At 53.6% G+C, this 19,414-nt stretch overlaps 1 protein-coding gene across 1 annotated transcript in view; it reads left to right on the top strand.

Annotated features, from left to right (window-relative positions):
* pard3ba (par-3 family cell polarity regulator beta a) overlaps positions 1 to 19,414 on the top strand; it is a 66,354-nt gene that overhangs the window by 6,476 nt on the left and 40,464 nt on the right. Inside the window, 9 exon segments of the mRNA XM_068756204.1 lie at positions 6,353 to 6,527; positions 9,234 to 9,275; positions 9,278 to 9,339; positions 12,135 to 12,217; positions 14,998 to 15,084; positions 15,251 to 15,376; positions 16,502 to 16,923; positions 18,026 to 18,165; positions 18,333 to 18,477. Coding sequence (XP_068612305.1) covers positions 6,353 to 6,527; positions 9,234 to 9,275; positions 9,278 to 9,339; positions 12,135 to 12,217; positions 14,998 to 15,084; positions 15,251 to 15,376; positions 16,502 to 16,923; positions 18,026 to 18,165; positions 18,333 to 18,477 — 1,282 coding nt within the window.

The raw sequence follows: 19,414 nt of genomic DNA, 5'->3' as shown, positions 1-19,414 counted from the left end.
ACACACACATTTCAAAACGCTGGCCGACGGCCTCCTCATGAATATGAATTCTAATCCGATGAACGCGAGGAAGGTCGGGGGGGTTTCGGCTCAGACACTCGCAAAAGAGCGCAGGTCAAGTGGAGTCGATGAGGCGCTCCTCTTCATCGGCCCTTCACTCAGAAGACTTGGGAGGTTTGTCGGTTGGAGTCACTGACCTGACAGACCCCCCCCCTCCACTCACAAGCGTGCTTTATCCCCTGTTAGCCCGTCTCTGTGGGCACAACTGTGTCCAACTTTTTGTCTCCTGTTGTCAGTCCCCTGAGGGACGCCGCTAACAGGCATGCAGGCCGCCATTAAAACGCCGGCTCTCCACCAGCCCCTCCCGTATCTAAATGGATGTCAGGATGCTGCCGCGTGTGGCGGACGGCAGAAAGTCCTCTGATCGTCCCCCCCCCCCCCGTCCGACACAGACACGCTGAAATCGAATGTTCGCGTGTGTCGCACCGATCTGCAGAATGGGAATTAAACTCAGGGAGCATAACATCTCCTCATAAGTGGACTGTCACTCCTCATTTACACACGCACACACACACACACACACACACACACGCGCACGGACTCTGGGTTCGAGGGTAAAAGATGCATTTCAAACCCAACCGTCCATCCCATGCAGCCAAATGTGAAATCTAATTTCATGGGAAATTTGATGGAAAAAAAATGGCGATTTTCTCCATCTCTCTTTAATTAATTTTAATTAACGAACGTGCACCAATGTGCACGGCCTGCATGAACTAAATGCCGCGTAGATTTTGTTTCCGTCGGTTCCAGCCGAACTCGGTCGGGTGGCGTCGGATGTCGGCCGCTCTAACAGGCGACAATGAGGCATTACTTAGAAGGCGCTAACCGGCTGGAGGGAAACCTTCGTGAATGGGACGTGATTGCAAAGCGCAGACGTGCTGATTAGCCTCCGTGGCACCTCGCTGCTTCCCGTTCGCTTGAATGGCGTCTGAATAGTCGGAGAACGCACGCCGCCTGGACGAGCGGGAGAACGAGCTTCACGTGCGCTGATTAGAAAACGCCAAGGAGCGAAAGGAAGTTAAGGGCTCGTTTCTTCACCCGGCTTGTGTGGGCTAAATGCCACCCCCCCCCCATGGGGGAGGAGAATAAAACGATTTTACGTTCAGAAGCTGCGGTTCATTCACACCAAATGACGTTTGTTGTGCTCTAATTTGTAGACGTTTGGAAGCGTTGTGTGGCAAAGTGCAGGTTCGAGTTGTGTTCCTCCTCCGAGACGGGAATTAAACCGGAACACGTTTAACCTCAAGGCCGTGCGGCATGGCCGCCGCCGCCGCCGCCGCCGCTGCTGCTGCTTCTTCTTCTTCTTCTTTTCTTGTTGTTCTCTTCCTCCCCCTCGTTTTTCTCAGGGCTAACGGGAGGGTTAATATATCCAGATATAAACGGTATATAGAATAAAGGTCGATCAGGCTGAATGTTTGGCCCGGTGGGAATCAGTCACTTCAGCTGATTTGATTATATCTCACCCCCCCCCCCCCACCCACCCATCCGAACGCCATGAAAGCTCTTCATCTGATTGTATTTAATTAACGATACCCCTCTTACACCCTCTCTCTCTCTGATTGTTACGATGAAGCAACTCAAGGAAGGCTTAAGGAGAACGAGCCCCCCCCCCGCTGTGCCTGCGTGCTTTTCGTTTAACGGCGCTCCTGCTGCGTTTCCCCATAAAGTTGCACTTTGGGACGATCCGGCGCTCTACCTTTGTGACTTTGAGTGACGGCGCCTCTCCAAAGTGATTTGTCAGTTCGGTGAAGCTGCAGAGCGCGATCCAGTCAGGGTGTCGGCCCATTTCTCCGTGCTTGTGTGTGACTTGTGGGGGGGGGGGGTGCAGGTGTGCAGGTGTCAGGCCTCCTCTCCATGGCAACAGCGAGTACTGAACACTGGCTACTTGTACTTAACATATTCAGTATCAGCAGGATGAGCTGAGGTGGAAACCTGGATGCCATCGGTTCAGAGAGAGGGGGGGGGGGGGGGACGTTCTGGTTCATGGTTGCAGGAAAAAATAAAAGATAAGAAAAGTACACATTTCCCCCGTAAAAGGTAAAATCACTTCAAAGCTCCGATCTCACCAGAGAAATGTCAAGGGAGGGCAGAAAGAGGAGGAGGGGAGAGAGCCACAGGTGAGAGGGCGAGTTAATCACTCCTCCTCTTTCTCTGTCAGACTCCACGAGGAGGAGGAGGAGGAGGAGGAGGAGGAGGAGGAGGCTACAGGGAAAAGAAATCTGATGATCAGTCTCCGGCTCGGACTTTTGAGGACCAGAGCGGGAACATGTGTGAATTCACTCTGCGTCCGCGCGCGCGCGCGTGTGTGTGTGTGTGTGTGTGTGTGTGTGTGTCGGTGTTTATGCACGCTCATGAGGAAGAGGTCGTGACTTCGTGCACCGAGGGAGTACATGTGACGGAGTGTGCGTGTCGTGTTCGCCGACGCCTCCGATGTGTTTGCTCTGCAGGAATGATGAACGAGCCGCTTTCATATTTGTGCTGCTGGCCTGAGAAACACGAGGCTCCTCCCCCTCCCCCTCCCCCTCCTCCTCCTCCTCCTCCTCGGCCTCTCGGGCATACGTGATTTATGAAGAGTTTACCCTCTCCCTTTATGAGTGTGCATAAATAATAATGTGACTTGTCACTGTGCTGCAATACCTCAACTAGTGGCTGGCTTTTAGTGTGTGTGTGTGTGTGTGTGTGTGGCACTGTGGACACACAGACGCACACACACACATGAAAGAGAACAGAACAGCAGTGGTATTTATATATTTAAATGTTGAATTACCCTAATTCTTCTTATTTTATTGTTTTCTTGCAAAGTGCTTTCATTTTCTCGCCTTTTTTTTTCTTTTGCGTTGTTCTCCCAACACGCACACACGCACACACGCACACACACACACCCGGACACACACTCCGCGTCTCTTTGTTGGCTTATTTTGTCCTGTGAAGTCGTGATTTTTGCTTTTTGGACCTGCAGTTTCACCTTCACAGCATCCGGCGATCCGCTTCCTGCCGATGAGGTCTAAAAACACTGGAAGCCATTTCAAGAATTTATGCTCAAACTAGACGCACTTACAAGTTTAAAATGGCCGCACATGTTCGCCTGCATTACTTCATAACTATCCGTGTGAGACAGTCGGTGAAGTGCAAAACACGCCGATAATATAAAGCAATTTCAGTTTAAAATCATGCATGACGCATTTAAGTTTCGAGTTAAGTGGACGTTTAGCGGTCACGCTGGCAAGCGTTCGAGGTCTTGCTAAATATGACGCAACAAACATTTATTTATTGCTGCATACAACGTATCTTGATGTCGATCCCACGTGATGGGATCAAGTAGTAATAGATTACTCAATACTTTGCATTTCTCTCTTTTTTTTTTTTTTTGCACCACAATTCTTCCAGGTGTTATTTTCGCTTTATGGAAGCATCTTCTGCTAAATGTTTTTAAACCTCCGGATTCACTTTGGAGCCTCGACTTTAGATCATCAAAGAGACGCTGCGCTCCGTGTGGGAACGCACCGGAACCGCTGACGCCTCCTCAAACGGGAAGGAGGAGGCGCGATTCTGAGACTCCCGTTACCGCTGCGTGGGTCCCCTCGCCGGTTCGGTGTCTCTGATGTTACACAGCGCACGTCTGCAGTAACGAAGGGCCGTATACAAGTATGCGTGTGTGTTTCCGAGAGGTAATCCCCACATCTGGCGGTGTGTACTGCTCTCACCGGTAACGCAACCAGCGTTCTACTTGTTTCAATAACGCAGGCCAGACATTCCCTCGACAGCACCCATCATGTGGACGCCCTGTGTGTGTGTGTGTGTGTGTGTGTGTGTGCGTGCTTTTATTGCTAGAGTATTCAGTTTAAGCCCCTGAGCGTGAGCTTTTCGACATGTTAAGTTCATGTCCCGTGCCCCGTTGTGGGTGGTTGTGTTTTTCTAAGAGCTTTGATCCCAATACCTTTTAAATCCCAAATGTTTCCTGCCTCCTTTTGAACCGTCACACGGCTAATCGGAGCGTCGGGTAGCTTCGTTCCCCGTGATTCCGACGTCTAAAAGCGTCTCTCTGAACCTGCGTTTCGGCGCACGGCTCGCCGTTCGTGCTGTGTAATCGGCGCCCGCGTGTGAGAGGCGTGATCTCGCCACGCGGCTGTCAGGACGCCTCTGAATTATGCAGAGAGAGGGAAGAATAGTGTGAGAAGAGGAGAACGGAGAGGAGGCCGGCTGTTTTAAGATAAATGACAACGGCACAAAGCAAAGCATCTCAATCCCCCCCCCCCCCCCGATCCATCCACACACACACACACAGTGGCAGACAGTGCAGAGAGAGGAGACAAATGGGTTGATTAGCACCAACGGGTGACATAAGGAAGTGTGTGTGTGTGTGTGTGTTTGTGTGTGTTTGTGTGACGCTGATGCTTGTGTAAACGCGTGCAGTAGCATGTGAGTAAAGCAGGGTGGCACTGTTCATCCTCCAGCTGTCAAAAGTGTGTGTGTGCGTGTGCGTGTGCGTGTGTGCGCGTGTGTGTGTGTGCATGTGTGTGTGCGCGTGTGCGTGTGTGTGTGTGTGCGCGCGCGCCATGCAGGACAGGATGTGCTGCTATTGGCTAATTAATGTGAATTATTAAAGTCACTAAACCACTTGTGTGTGCGTTATAACACACACACACACACACACACACACCTTATCCGGCGTTTACAGCAGCCGGTTGTTTAGATATTCAATCAGACGTCCGTTTATTGATCGCAGGTAAATAAAGGCGGTTTTCTCTCAAGGTCAAAGGTCAGCAGCCAGGTCACTGCACAAGGTCAACATCAGTAGATCTCTAAAGAGACCTTTCACTTGAATCATCGGAATATCCAGATTCCTGCTTCCTGCCCTCTAATCAATAATCATAAAGAACACATTCATGCTAAACAACAGGAAGTTGCTGCAAGCGTTCTGTTAGCTTCAGAAAAGGCTTTTGTTAGCATTGTGAGGATGAGAGTCCAATAATGAGAAACGAAACTCGGGTCAGGTTCTGATTTCCCTGATTTACGTGCCGCTGAAACGCCACAACGCTTCGCCAGCTTCCTGAAACTTAGCCTGGAACGTAGCGGAGCGAACGAGAGCAGATTCCCGCCCTTGATCCAAAACGCCGCTACGGTAGCCTGAGCGTTCATTTCCTTGCATCCTCGTACAATGAATGCCCAAAGCAAAATGGAACAAACCCCAAGATATAATCTACATTATAATCCAGCTTCACATTAGCAGCTGCGTTCACGTGAATCAAAGGCAAACGCCGTTTTAATTAACTCTCATTCTGTTTGGTGCATAATCAACACACACACACACACACACACACCAGCTAGTCCAGCGTCGTGATTTACGACAATATAAAGGGGGTGTGTCGGTGTGTGTGTGTGACGGCGGGGTGACATTATTCAGGGGGCGTCGACATGCAGGCCCCCCCCGGGTCCGGATCAATAACTCCCCACAGACGCAGCAGGACAAAACCAGGTGATTTGTTTCCTTGAATCGTAGCGCCAGGCAGCGGGGGGGGGGGGCGAGAGGAACCGGTGTGTTCGGGGGGGGCCGCTGAAGCGTTTCCTTATCAGTACCGATGCTCGGAGGCCATTTATATTGCTTTATTGATCAGAGCCAAAGTTCGGACTGAATCTTTGCTTCTAGTGTGCGGGGGGGGGGTTCTAGTTTGGATTGATTTAGCTGTTGGTCCAAATGAAGCGAGACGCGATGCATTTTGTTGACACTTGATTGAGTGATGAGAGGAAGCAGCGGGGGGGGGGGGGGGGGGCTTCATCTGTGGTCTTCATCAGCAGCATTCTCTACTTGTGTCGGCGGTAAAAAAAAAAAATCAAATCGTCGCCATTAAAAGAAGGTCGCTCCGAACGAACAAATCGCGTTTGACGGAAGCTGCCTGCGTGTGCACGTGCGCGTGCACGTCACATTATGCCCCGAGACTTCAGCTTTGATCGATGCTGTCAGCGAGTTTGGAGAAAGAGGCGAGGGGGGGGGGGGGAGATAAGGAGAGAAAAGATAAAGAAGGGAGAGAAGCATCCGTCAAAGAATCCGATTGTTTTCCTGGAGTTCGGTCTTTGATTCCTCGTCTCTCTCTCTCTCTCTCTCTCTCTCTCTCATGGGCCCGTTTATCAGCGTGTGTAGCCGCGGTGTCACAGTTCACACACACACACACACACAGCGCATCTGTTCCGGTTCCACCCCCGTTCCAGAATGTCATTGTTCAGAACTAGTTTATTCCAGATGATGTTGCCGTTCTGTTTAACATGAGAACATGATGGACGCCGTCTCTTCCAGCTGGTGGCCATGTTTGAAGTCCAGAACGGGAGGACAGACAGCCCAAGAGAGCGCATGTCAAACGGCTACTCCACTGCCTCCCCCAGCCCCGACGCCATGGTCTACCTCCCCCACCTGGAGTACAAGGAGCCAATCAGAGGAGAGATTGAAGTCAACGAGGCCACGCTCAAAGGAAGTACGTCCGCGCTCTTTCTTCTCTTTCTCTCCGTCGGTTTCTTCATCTTCGGTTTCTGCCGGTTTGAAATGTAAGAAACTAAAAGTTTCTGCGACGCAACGCTCAATCAACACTTTGATAACTCGTACCGTCACGGGAACATTTATGGAACAGCATTTCATAAAGTGATGATGGGTGAAAATAGATTCAGTGTTGATGCAGATGCTTTTTTTTGGGGGTGGGGGGGGGCTGTTGTCCTCACCTAAAGTTTTTGCTTTCACGGAAAACGCTGCGTCCTCCACCGTATCTGAACTCTCTGACTCGAGTCCATCCCCCCCCCCCCCCCCCCCCATGTGTAGGTCTGCGTGTTTGGATATGACGGATGACGGCACCCAATCGCTTCATTTCTCGTCTTTAAGCCGCGGAACGCGCAGGAATTTGATCTTATCTCGCCGAGCATGTTCACAGGAATGCTGCGAAACTGTTCCGTTCTGAATTCCCGACAAGCTTTGCTCCTCAAACTGACTCGCCGGCGGCGGCGGGTCTGCGGGAAGCGATGTGTTATTATAACGTTATTTATCTGCATGCATTGAGGGGAGAAGCTCAGGGACAGGAAGTCGTCGTCTTGAAGACGCTAAACATTTCATGAACTGGGTTTTCTGCAAAAACAGAGAACCTTAAATCTCCCTGCATTAATCCGGTTACTCCCAGTAATCCGGTTATCGCTGCTGGACAGCATGACGAGTAATTCAGTAATCAGTCAGGCATCAAAGTGTTTGTGTGACTTCACACCGGCCCCCGTGGGAAGGATCAGACCCGCATCGATCCGCCGCCGCACGGGCACGGCACCAACGTGCACAGAGAGTCCTTATCACATCATCCCGTGAGCAGCCCGCGCCGGATTGCTCTATCGATTGAGAGGCCCGTGGCGTGCAAACACTCGACGACACGCTCCATTTACGCACGTGAAATCTGGGTGACGCGCAGTCAGACAGGAACATGATGCGTCCTTGTTTCCTGCGCTGCCCCGGCCGGGAACCAGCGCGGCTGCTTTTTGAGAACCTTTACAGGCATAAAGTAAGAGGAGCTTCTAAAAATAAACCTCTGCCTTCTCAGAGTTGCATAAGCAGCACGGATGGAGACCTTCACGGGGTCAGGCCTCTCCAAGTACACCAATCTCAACGGAAAGATAAGGACGGAAAGTAGCTTGGGTGCGTCCCCGTTTGTTTTTCTGCCCTTGAAGTGGTTGCCGAGCCGGGCCGGGCCGGGCTGGGCCGGGCCGGGTTGGGCTGGCGAGGTCTATTTAAGGCGCGTTGTGGCTTCTGCCTGTTAAATTAGACGGCCTGAAATACGTCTGCAGGTTTACAGCGACTCCACATGAAAGCCGTGACGCGTCTGATCCTCATCGCACGGTGGCTTCTCCTTCAAGGCCCGTCAACCAAATCTGTATCAACTCCTCCGATGCAGTTCCTGTAGTTGCAAGTGTGAGACTGCATTTTAGAACGAGTATTATTACTTGCTGCCACATCATGCTCTGTAATTAATTCATGTTACCCGCCCGCCCCGATGCTCACCAGACTACCGACCAATCGGTTTGATTGGAATGACGTCTGAGGTCGTCGGCAGAGAGTTAAAGGTTCTCATCTGTAGCGTTTACCCCCCCGAGGTCGTCAGAGGTCAAAGCTAGCGACCCACCGGTTCCCTCGCAGCTCCGGAGCCCTTAATGGTTGGAGGATTGATGGAGCTGGACTTGACCGTGGGTAAACGGAGGAGGATTTATGGGGCTGGCCGCTGGGTAATGGACCCCGACCGTGACCATGGAGCGGCCTCGGCCACTTCATCGGCGCCGCCATTTTGGAGATAAACTGCAGAAACTGCCCGACCTCAAATCTCCGCTAACTACGTGTGTTCTAGCACTTGATGTGCTGGTGGTCCGAGCAGTTAGCAGCTGCTAGCAGTTAGCAGCTGCTAGCAGTTAGCAGCTGCTAGGACCACCACGCGGCAATAACTGCCGATTATTTCCGTGTGGCGGTTAAATCCTGTACCAGACTCGCCTCCGAACAAACGCCGGCGCTTGGATGCCGTTCTACCTTTTTAAACCTGCAACATTCTTGTCGCGTCGCCGTCCAAGATTCTATTTTCATAGACGCGCGTGACAGGTGGCTGCAGAGCAGAGCGGGGGGAAGCCCGCCGCCGCGTTCTGTTCAGAAGGCGTGGCTAATTCAAAACGCTCGATTAACGCAGGTCAGGTGGGGCTCTGCTGCGCTGGGCCCATTTTAGATGGAAGCTTCCTGATCCCAGCGGCGAGGAGATCGGACCCGACTGCGTGCTAGAAGGCTAGAACCCAAAAAACGGAGGGATAACTCCTGATAATTAATAGATGAGGCAAACCCGGAGACTTAAATGATTTTGATTCACGTGACGGGGTGGACGGGGTAACCGTCCCCCGTCCCCCCCCATCCTCCGACCTGCACTCGTCCACCTTCTCCAGTCTGACCGCGGTAGACCGGGACCCCGTCCCTGACCCTCCAAAGGGAGATTGATTACAGGGAAGAAGAACACGTTGTTAGCTTTCCCCTCCCTCCCTCCCCGAGTGTCGCACTAACCCGGGCTCTCTGTTCATCTCACTCTCTCACTCTTTTTCTCTTCCCTGTCTTTATTTCTCCCTCTGTGGATTTAAATTTGTAACCGCCGCGTAATGGATGCATCCCGTCTTTCTCCACCTAGACACGCCTCTGTTGGTGAGGAGCAGCAGCGACTCCGCCCTGACCACACCTTTCTGACAACAACCACGCCCCCGCCCGGCAGCCACAGCCTTGAATCTCCTGAGCCGGTGAGTGTTTGCAGCAGCAGGACGTAATGATCCACCGATGTAGATTGATTGATTGTCTCCAGGTTTATAGAAGGTTACAGAATCAGGGAGGGGGGGGGGTTAGGGCTCCTCCAGAAAGGGGCGTTTCATTTAACGTCTATGAGACAGAAGCAGCTTGATGGGAAGGAAGCCGAACGTTTAATCTACACATTTTCATGCGACAGTAAGACGAGCTTTAAATAGCTTTTATGGGTTTTTGCATTTGTGATCGGAATCATTTAACACCGTAATGATTTCATCTTCCTTTAGCTCGCTGCTAATCCCCGCGTCTAATCGGAGCTATTGGTGTTTGTGTGAATGCGATGAACGGCGTTCATTCACACGTTACAAACCTGTTTCTGGACTTGTGATTAAAAGCGAAAGAGCAAACTCTCAAAGCCGTTTAACACACGCACACACGGCCCAGAGGACAAAGACCGCTGTGTGTGTGTGTGCGTGTGCGCGCGTGTGTGTGTGTGTGCGTGGCTCGAAGGCCGTCACAGCTCTCGGGCCTATTGAGTCCTGAGTCTGATGGACTTCCAGAGATCAATACGCTATCACTTCATCCTCACTCATCCACTGGACAAACGTCCCCCTTATCTCCACACACTCACTTAAGCACTGACAAGTGACGCACGCACACACACACACACACACGCACACACACACGCACACACACACACACACACACACTCTCTCTTCTGTCCTTTTTGTCTTGGAGGAGGTATTGAAAGCTAGATAAAGTGTAATTAAGGCTGATGCAGTGATAAATATGCGTCCTGCCCCTTTAATTGATTTCCCTGCCTGCTGTGGCGAAGGCCACCGATTGGCCGCTCTCTCCGTCGTTTGCAGACTCTCCGTGTCGGCCTTTTCATTAACACGGGCTTCCTGCCGCGTGCGGCGTTTAATGCTACGAGCTAAAAGCGCTAGCTGCTCAGTCCTTCCTGCTTTGCTGTGCTTCTTCCTCCTCGTCCGTCCTGCTCGCCGCGTCCCGCTGCCCACGCGTTCGGCGGATGTTTCGCCACGTCGGGGGTGTGGTGATGCAACACGGGAGAAAGTCTGTCCCGCGTTCCGACACCCATGACGTAAAAAAACCGACGGCTTGTTTTCCTGCGTCGTGCAAACACTCACAAATGCCTCGTGTCACACACGCACGCACACACACGCACACACACACACACACATCGGGATACAGACCAGACAGCCTGTTAATTAGATGGGCTTCCATATGTTGGCCTCCCAGACTGCCAGATTATATTTAGCTAAACCGCTCGCACCATTTCTGCTCAAAATGTTTTGCGCGTTTTCTTTCCCAAGAAAGCGAACATTTCAAATGTGGATTTATTTGTTATTTTTGTTATTTGAGTTATTTTTCCGAGGGGGCCACGCAGGTGTTTTACTCCTGTCATCCTGACACACGAGCAAACGTTTTCCATTGGGCCAGAACCATCCCAAAGCCCATCCAGTAGCCATCAGGTCCGCTCTTCATCTCGTCATCGTCATCGTCGCTCAAGCTGAAACAAGCTACAGGCTTTTTTTTGCATTAGCAGTAGTGGCTAATCGCGTCCGTGCTATCGCTGATGTAAAGGCAGGGATCCGACGGACCTGGGGGGACGGGGGGGGCGAGCAGAGAGCGGAGCGAGCTGATTGGCTGAGCACCAGCGGGGGGGGGGGCAAAGAGGAAACCTGGGGTTTATTTTATGTCCAGATAAAAACGGTCACGCTCTCAATCGGGGATTAGACTCACTGGTCATGTAAGGTGTGTGTGTGTGTGTGTGTGTGTGTGTGTGTGTGTGCGCGTGTGTGTGTGCGTGTGTGTGTGTGTGTGTGTGTGTGTGTGTAGGGGGGTGTGTGTGTGTGTGCCCGCCTATCTAATATAATACTAAAGCGGACCACACGGGGGGTTTATGTAATTGTACTCTGTGTAGTACTTTAGTAAAACTGGCTATACAACAAGTGTAGATGTGTTTAGTGTGTGTGTGTGTGTGTGCGCGCTCCGGGCGTGGGTTAATGGCGCTGCGTGAAGATGCTCCACAACAATGGAGCCTCCAGCTTGTTTTTTCATCCCCCGCTCTCACATGCGCTCCATTGTGGGGGGGTGGTGGGGGGGGGGGGGGTAATCTCCCACTGCCCAGATAAGTGGGTCATCTTTCCTCAGGCGCTGCTCTCGTGTTTAGATCCAGAAATACGCTGTTTGGGATATTTGTAGCGGCGCCTCGGCAACAGGAACGCCAGCGTGGAGTTGGGTGTGGTGCAGGGGGTTGCTAAGGCAACCATCGGTGGGCGGGAGCTTTTTATCCATTAATGCCCGTGACACAATGAAAGCGACGGGGCAGAAGGACCTAACTGCACCCCGCTTGTTTTTGGGGTAATTTCCCCCTGCCGCTCCTAGCTTGCGTTTGAGCGTCTCGCAGCTTTCCGTCGTTTTCCATGTTTGTCTCCCCCCCCCCCCCCCGTGCTTTTTGTTCCTTCTCCCCCCCCAGGGTTGTTGATTCTTGCCATCTTAAAAATAGAGTCCTGGTACGGGCCGCGGACGGAAGGAGGCGGAGGGAGAGGTAGAAAGACAGTAAGAGTAAAGGAAGGACAGCGGTAAGTGGTGGCGAGCGCAGCGTCCGGCGGCCGTGATTGATGGCGGCGTTAGCGCGTTCTGCTAATTGGCGACGGGCCTCTTCTTGTTCGCCCTCTGGCTGCTGTTTATTCGCCGCCTGCAAGTGGAGATTCTTGTTAATTTGTAGCGACAGATGTCGTCATCGTGTTTGTGTGTTTTCTGTTTGCAGGAAATCAACCATGTGCTGAGAGGAGCTTTGGATCGACTGCGCTCGGACAGCCCCTCCTCCAAGATGACTCAAGCTAGGTTCAGGTACGAGTGTGGGCAGAGGAGGCGGGGTCCTGAACCGGGCCGGTCCGGGCAGAGGAGGCGGGGTCCTGAACCGGGCCGGTCCGGGCAGAGGAGGCGGGGTCCCTGAACCGGGCCGGTCCGGGCAGAGGGAGGCGGGGTCCTGAACCCGGGCCGGTCCGGGCAGAGGAGGCGGGGTCCTGAACCGGGCCGGTCCGGGCAGAGGGAGGCGGGGGTCCTGAACCGGGCCGGTCCGGGCAGAGGGAGGCGGGGTCCTAAACGGGCCGGTCCGGGCAGAGGGAGGCGGGGTCCTGAACCGGGCCGGTCCGGGCAGAGGGAGGCGGGGTCCTAAACCGGGCGGTCCGGGCAGAGGGAGGCGGGGTCCTGAACCGGGCCGGTCCGGGCGGAGGAGGCCGGGTCCTGAACCGGGCCGGTCCAGATATTTATGGGAGTATTTGCACAGAAAGCTCCCGTTAAGGTTCTCATCTTCTCCTTAGCATCTACCCGAATAGCCACAACGCACAACTGCCGGTAGCATCGAAGTTGGTCTGTGGTTGGACTTTGTCGGTTGAGTTTTTTTATGCCTTTAGAAAACGAAGCGATGTAAAATTAATTATTCTAATTCACAGCTTTTAATTCTGGTTCTTCCTCCCATCACCAAAAAAACATGCAAATTAGGTGTGTGTGTGTGTGTGTGTGTGTGTGTGTGCACGGATGAAGGAGTGTAACATGCATGGTCGTACACCGTTCGCCATGGCAACCTGCACGCCGTCTTTGGACGTGTGACTCCCAAACCTTCGGCATGATGGGAGTTTCCTTTTAATTTCTTCTGGCTGTCAGTCACGCAGTAACTATGGTAACAATCGACCCCTCCACGGCGGCGCTGCAGACGCCTCGCGCAGCGTGCTAACGAGCTACGGCGGCCTCTGAGGAGCTTGTTTGTTTTTATACGACTGTAAATAAGGCGTGTGTGTGTTAGTTCTCCACAAATACATATATAATATGCAGGAACAGCAGTGTGTGTGTGTGTGTGTGTGTGCGTGCGTGCGTGCATGTGCACATGCATAATTCAGATCCTGTGTCCTCTCATAAAATGTCGATCTGATGCTTGTTCGAATTCAATTTAAAGCCACGTGGCCGACGGCGCTCGTGAGCCTGCGTCAGATGTCGCAATAAGAATGCAATTGGTCGTGTGCGTGCACGTGGGAGTGTGCGTGCGCGTGGGAGCGTGTGCGTGCACGTGGGAGCGTGTGCGTGCACGTGGGAGTGTGCGTGCATGTGGGAGTGTGCGTGCGCGTGGGAGCGTGTGCGTGCGCGGTGGGAGTGTGCGTGCGCGTGGGAGCGTGTGCGTGCGCGTGGGAGTGTGCGTGCGCGTGGGAGTGTGCGTGCACGTGGGAGCGTGCGTGCGCGTGGGAGCGTGTGCGTGCGCGTGGGAGTGTGCGTGCGCGTGGGAGCGTGTGCGTGCGCGTGGGAGTGTGCGTGCGCGTGGTAGTGTGCGTGCGCGTGGGAGTGTGCGTGCGCGTGGGAGCGTGTGCGTGCACGTGGGAGTGTGCGTGCATGTGGGAGTGTGCGCACGCTGCGAGTGAACCTGGCAAAGGTTAACAAGAGCGTGGCGACGGTGACAGAGGAGTGTGGCGTAACGAACGATGAGAGAGAGAGAGATATTGATTGATTGATTGATTGATTCTGGATCGTCCATCTTTAACTTGTCCAGAGGACGGGGGGGACAAATGAGGGTGTCTCAGGTGAGATCTGAAGAGTTGGACACAGGAAGACGTTTCATCTTGTCTGAGGATGACGAGGCTTTTTGGATGATCCCGTATTGATCCAGTAGCCTAGCTAGTCCTGCCCGATCCCGTATTGATCCAGTCCCCTAGCTAGTCCTGCCCGATCCCGTATTGATCCAGTCCCCTAGCTAGTCCTGCCCGATCTCGTATTGATCCGGTCCCCTAGCTAGTCCTGCCCGATCCCGTATTGATCCAGTAGCCTAGCTAGTCCTGCCGATCTCGTATTGATCCGGTCCCCTAGCTAGTCCTGCCCGATCTCGTATTGATCCGGTCCCCTAGCTAGTCCTGCCCGATCCCGTATTGATCCAGTAGCCTAGCTAGTCCTGCCCGATCCCGTATTGATCCAGTCCCCTAGCTAGTCCTGCCCGATCTCGTATTGATCCAGTCCCCTAGCTAGTCCTGCCCGATCCCGTATTGATCCAGTCCCCTAGCTAGTCCTGCCCGATCCCGTATTGATCCAGTCCCCTAGCTAGTCCTGCCCGATCTCGTATTGATCCGGTCCCCTAGCTAGTCCTGCCCGATCCCGTATTGATCCAGTAGCCTAGCTAGTCCTGCCCGATCTCGTATTGATCCGGTCCCCTAGCTAGTCCTGCCCGATCCCGTATTGATCCAGTAGCCTAGCTAGTCCTGCCTGATCCCGTATTGATCCAGTAGCCTAGCTAGTCCTGCCCGATCCCGTATTGATCCAGTCCCCTAGCTAGTCCTGCCCGATCTCGTATTGATCCGGTCCCCTAGCTAGTCCTGCCCGATCCCATATTGATCCAGTAGCCTAGCTAGTCCTGCCCGATCCCGTATTGATCCAGTAGCCTAGCTAGTCCTGCCCGATCCCGTATTGATCCAGTCCCTAGCTAGTCCTGCCCGATCCCGTATTGATCTGGTCCCCTAGCTAGTCCTGCCTGATCCCGTATTGATCCGGTCCCCTAGCTAGTGTATTGATCGTGTATCGTCCTGGTTTACTTTGTGCGACTGCGTCAGTGTTAGCGTTGCGTACTTCCTTTGCGTGTCTTTTATTGGCAGCTCCCTGACGAGGCCGGTGGAGTTTCCTGCTGACTGGGGGCCCCTGGGGATCCACGTCGTCCCCTACTGCTCCTCTCTTAGTGGACGGTAAGCACACACACCGTGGAGTTACAGCCACACGCGCCCCTCCCAATGCAATCAGTCAGACGTCCACGGAAAGGCGGGTGGCGGTGATGACTTCTCGATGCCTTTCTCGACACGTTTACCGCCGTGACCCCGCCGTGACCCCGCGCTACGTTTGTGTGTTGCAAAGGACGTTGGGGCTGCACATTAAAGGCATCGAAGGAAGCAGTCGCGCCAAGAGGGAGGACCTGCTCCACGAGGAGGAGTGCATCGTCCAGATCAACGACACGCCGCTCCAGGACAAGACGTTCGCCCAGTAAGTGCCAGATGAGCCGGAGGGTGTGTGTGTGTGTTTCTGTGTGTGTATAAAAACACGCAGAAACACACACAAGTGCTGTGTAGAGACCTGTGAATGCAAGGTCAGGTTTGAGAGCACTTCCTTGTCAAACAGAAATCATTCTGGGGCAAAAGGGGCGGTTTGTACCTGATCTGCAGTTTCGCCGGCTTTTTTTTTTTAAGCGATTATTAACTATTCATGTTCCCGACCTGTAGCTGCGAGTGTTTTACGAATCCACACAATTTAACAATTGAGTTCTCAAAACAACCACAGGAATCCCTTCTTCATTTCTGTATATGCCCGAAATAATTAGCATCTTAAACAAAAAAACAAACAACCCAGAAGCAGAGAAGATGGAGACACCGCTCTCTTCATCAGCGGAAGACCAACCCCCCTCATCCTCATCACCACTTCTCCTCACAGCAGAGTTAATGTATTATTTCGCTCTCGTCTTTCTTCTTTCCAACGCTCTTCTGCATCCTCCCATCCTAATTCTTTCTGTCCTCTCCCTCGTGGAGCTGAATACGTCCATTTAACTGCGTCCCACTGTGTCTTCACTGTTGTGTGAATGTTCTGCTGATAGACGCCTATTAAGAGGCTGCTGGAAGGTCCCTTCCATCTGATGGGGGGGGGGGGGGGGACCAAAGTGTTCCGCCCCAGCTGGAAGAGCCACTCGGCTTGATCCAAAGTGAATTCAGCTCCATTAATGCCACACAGGATGCATTCACCCTCCTCATCCTCTGCCGCATTCACCCTCCTCGTCCTCTGCCGCATTCACCTCCTCATCCTCGGCTGCATTCACCCTCCTTGTCCTCGGCCCCATTCACCCTCCTCATCCTCTGCCGCATTCACCCTCCTCACCCTCTGCTGCATTCACCCTCCCCATCCTCAGCCGCATTCACCCTCCTCGGCTGCATTCACCCTCCTTGTCCTCGGCTGCATTCACCCTCCTCGTCCTCGGCCCCATTCACCCTCCTCATCCTCTGCCGCACTCACCCTCCTCATCCTCGGCTGCATTCACCCTCCTCGTCCTTTGCTTTTCTTTTACGCTTTGACGGCTCAGATGATGTAAATAGAAATGTTACCCCCCCCCCCCCCCCCCAGGTCTCAGGACGTGTTCCGCCAGGCTATGTCCGGCTCTTCTGTGCGTCTGGAGGTCCTCCCCCCCCTCAACAAGTCCCGATACGAGAAGAGCCTGATCGGTCAGCTTTTTACCGGCGAAGGCAAAGCTGTCCGTGCAAACGGCGCCCCCCAGCTGGAGTCCAAACTGGAAGCGGCTCGACCAGCGGCTCGTTCCAGAACCCCCGAGCCGGCCGCCATCAACGCGCCACCGCCGGAGCCCCAGTCCGGGAATGGCTCATCAGAGGGGGGCTCTCCTGCCCCCCCGACCAGGGAGGCAAACGACTCGCCGACACCAGTGGGCCGAAGTCAGAGCCCCCCAGCCAGTAGGACGCCTGCCCCCCCCGGCCTGGCCAACCTCAACGGCAGGAAGGGCGGCAAGAGGATCAAGATTGACCTTCAGAAAGGTAACGCTTTGGTTTCTTCCTCGTTTAAGAGAAGTATTCACGAATGTGAGGTTCTGCATGCTAACGCAGCTAGCGTCTCGTAGAGCTGCTGTAAGCTGCGTTGTTGTAGGACACTGAAAGCATGGACGGGACACACACAGACACGCACGGGGACACGCACGCACACACACACACACACACTTATCCACCCTCCATCTTTGCTATCTCCATTCACGCTGCTTTAGTTTTAGTTTCTTTCTTCTCCGTCCTCCCATTTTCAGCACCTTTCCCCCCCATCCTTCTTTTGTCTGAGCCCCCCCCCCCCCGTCTCCGTTGATCCCTTTCCACATGATGAAAGATCAGAGCAGAGGATATTATGGGGTCTTGAACACCCTCCTCCTTGGCAACAGGCTCTTTCTCTCCTTGATTGACAGGCGCTGAGGTTTAGGAGCGCTAATGTAGGGCAAGCAGAAGCTTAGCTTGGAGAGCAGATAGCATCGCTCGCCGCCTTTAGTATGCCACGCTCAGTGCGCACGCACACACACACACAGAGAGAGAGAGCGAGAGAGCGAGAGAGGGAAAGCGTGGCACATTTCACTCATGGCTTGGGGCTTGGGAAGCCGTGAAAAAGGGAAAGGATGATGGCTCGTGTGTGTGTGTGTGTGTGTGTGTGTGTGTGTGTGGCCTCAGAATCCCACACACACTCGCGTGCACGCACGCGCACCCACACACACTTTCAAATGTATATACACAGATAAATGCTCACCCTGAAGGGAACATCTTTGTGGAAATCACGTTGCATCTCCGGGGAGAGGAGCCGACGGGAATAATGTCTCTCAGCTTCCTCTCCTCTCCTGCCACCTCCTTTCCTCCTTCCTCCTCCTAGCTCCCTTCGTCAGCCGCCGTTCCGCCTGCTCACACGTGAAATTAAAGGCAGAATCTGTCTAATCCGGCTCGGGGGGGGGGGGGGGGGGCTTGCCTTGTGGCTTCAGCTTCTGAGCCAGGCGGTAAACAGGCGCTTGAACAGCAGCTAGCGAGGACGAGGACGCTGAAACCCGGGACCCGGGACCCGCTGGACAGAGCAGGAATGGGGAGGGACTGAGCAGCTGCTTTGTCTCCGCAGGTTCTGAAGGTCTGGGCTTCACCGTGGTAACCAGGGACGCCTCGGTCCACGGGCCGGGACCGATCCTGGTGAAGAACATCCTCTCGCGTGGCGCAGCAGTCAAAGATGGCCGCCTCCTGCCTGGAGACCGCATCCTGGAGGTAAAACCGCCGGAGTATTGAGCTGTGGCGCCCCTGCTGGTCAGACAAAATAAAAACAAAACCTTTAATTGAAGTAAAACAGACGAGGGTGTCTGATCCTCATGGATGAAACACTTGTGTGTTTTCTCTTCTGTTGCGTGTGTGCGTGCGTGCGTGTGTGCGTGTAGGTGAATGGCGTGGACATGGCCGACCGTAGTCAAGAGGAACTCGTCGCCATGCTGCGCAGCACCAAGCAAGGAGAGAACGTGTCCGTGGTGGTCGCCCGGCAGGAGGACATCTTCCTCCCTCGGGAGCTGGTAACCGACAACATCTGTGCTCCGGCGCTCCTCTTCTTTGCTTTCCGGCCTCTTCCTCTTCCTCTTCCTCTTCCTCCCTGTTTTTCGTACAGTCAGGTTTTCCTCTTCCTGTCCTCGCGCACGGACACGCCACACAAACGCCACCCGGGCACGCTCCCGCTTCCCGGCCTCGCTCTCCTTTGTTGACACAGCGATGCCACAGGAAGTCACACAGAGTCGCGGCCGCCGTGCAGGAAACGCGCACGTGTTGACACTCGGCGGGTGTTAAGTGACCATTTACCTGACGGGGTCGAAGGTCGGGAGTCGTGGCTGTTTCTAGTAAACACACATCCTCATCCGTCCTCATCTGAAGGACGTTTTCACCTCCGTCCCGCGTGGCTCGTCCCGTAATTCCCTCTCCGTTACTTCAAAGAGTTCTTGGGGAAGACGCGACTCGATGCATATTCACACCCAAAGAGCCGCACACAAGTCTCGCCTCTCGTGCACACGCACGTGCACGCAAAGACGAAGGCGTCGCGCATCTTTAAAAAGCTAAGTTGCTGCTTCCCAAAATAGTTTGCCCTCATTAATGGCCCAGCAGTGTTGGACTTTGAAGATCCTCTTTAGGCTTCATCTAACACTTGCGTGTGTGTGTGTGTGTGTGTGTGTGCGTGTGTGTGTGTGTGCGTGCGTGTGCGTGCGTGGAGTGAGGGAGAACCTTCACTCCCATCTCTGTCGTCGTTGCTGCCCTGTGAGATCCATCCTCCACCTCAAAGACGGTTTGATGTCCCAGAAATACTCGCACTCGCGCGTATTTACCGACAAACGCGCGCACAGAACTCGCTCTCGAGTTCGTTCCTCGTTGAAGGAAGACGTGTGGGACCCCCCCCAAAAAAAAGGGGACGATTACATAACGACACCAGAGGAAAGTTCGTGATTAAAAGAAACCAAATTAGCACTAGCAAACAAACGAC

The sequence above is a fragment of the Brachionichthys hirsutus genome, chromosome 24 (assembly GCF_040956055.1).
Source record: "Brachionichthys hirsutus isolate HB-005 chromosome 24, CSIRO-AGI_Bhir_v1, whole genome shotgun sequence".
Classification (NCBI taxonomy): Eukaryota; Metazoa; Chordata; class Actinopteri; order Lophiiformes; family Brachionichthyidae; genus Brachionichthys; species Brachionichthys hirsutus.
Note: the sequence above shows the minus strand (reverse complement) of the source record. Positions and strands in the feature narration are given on the sequence as shown.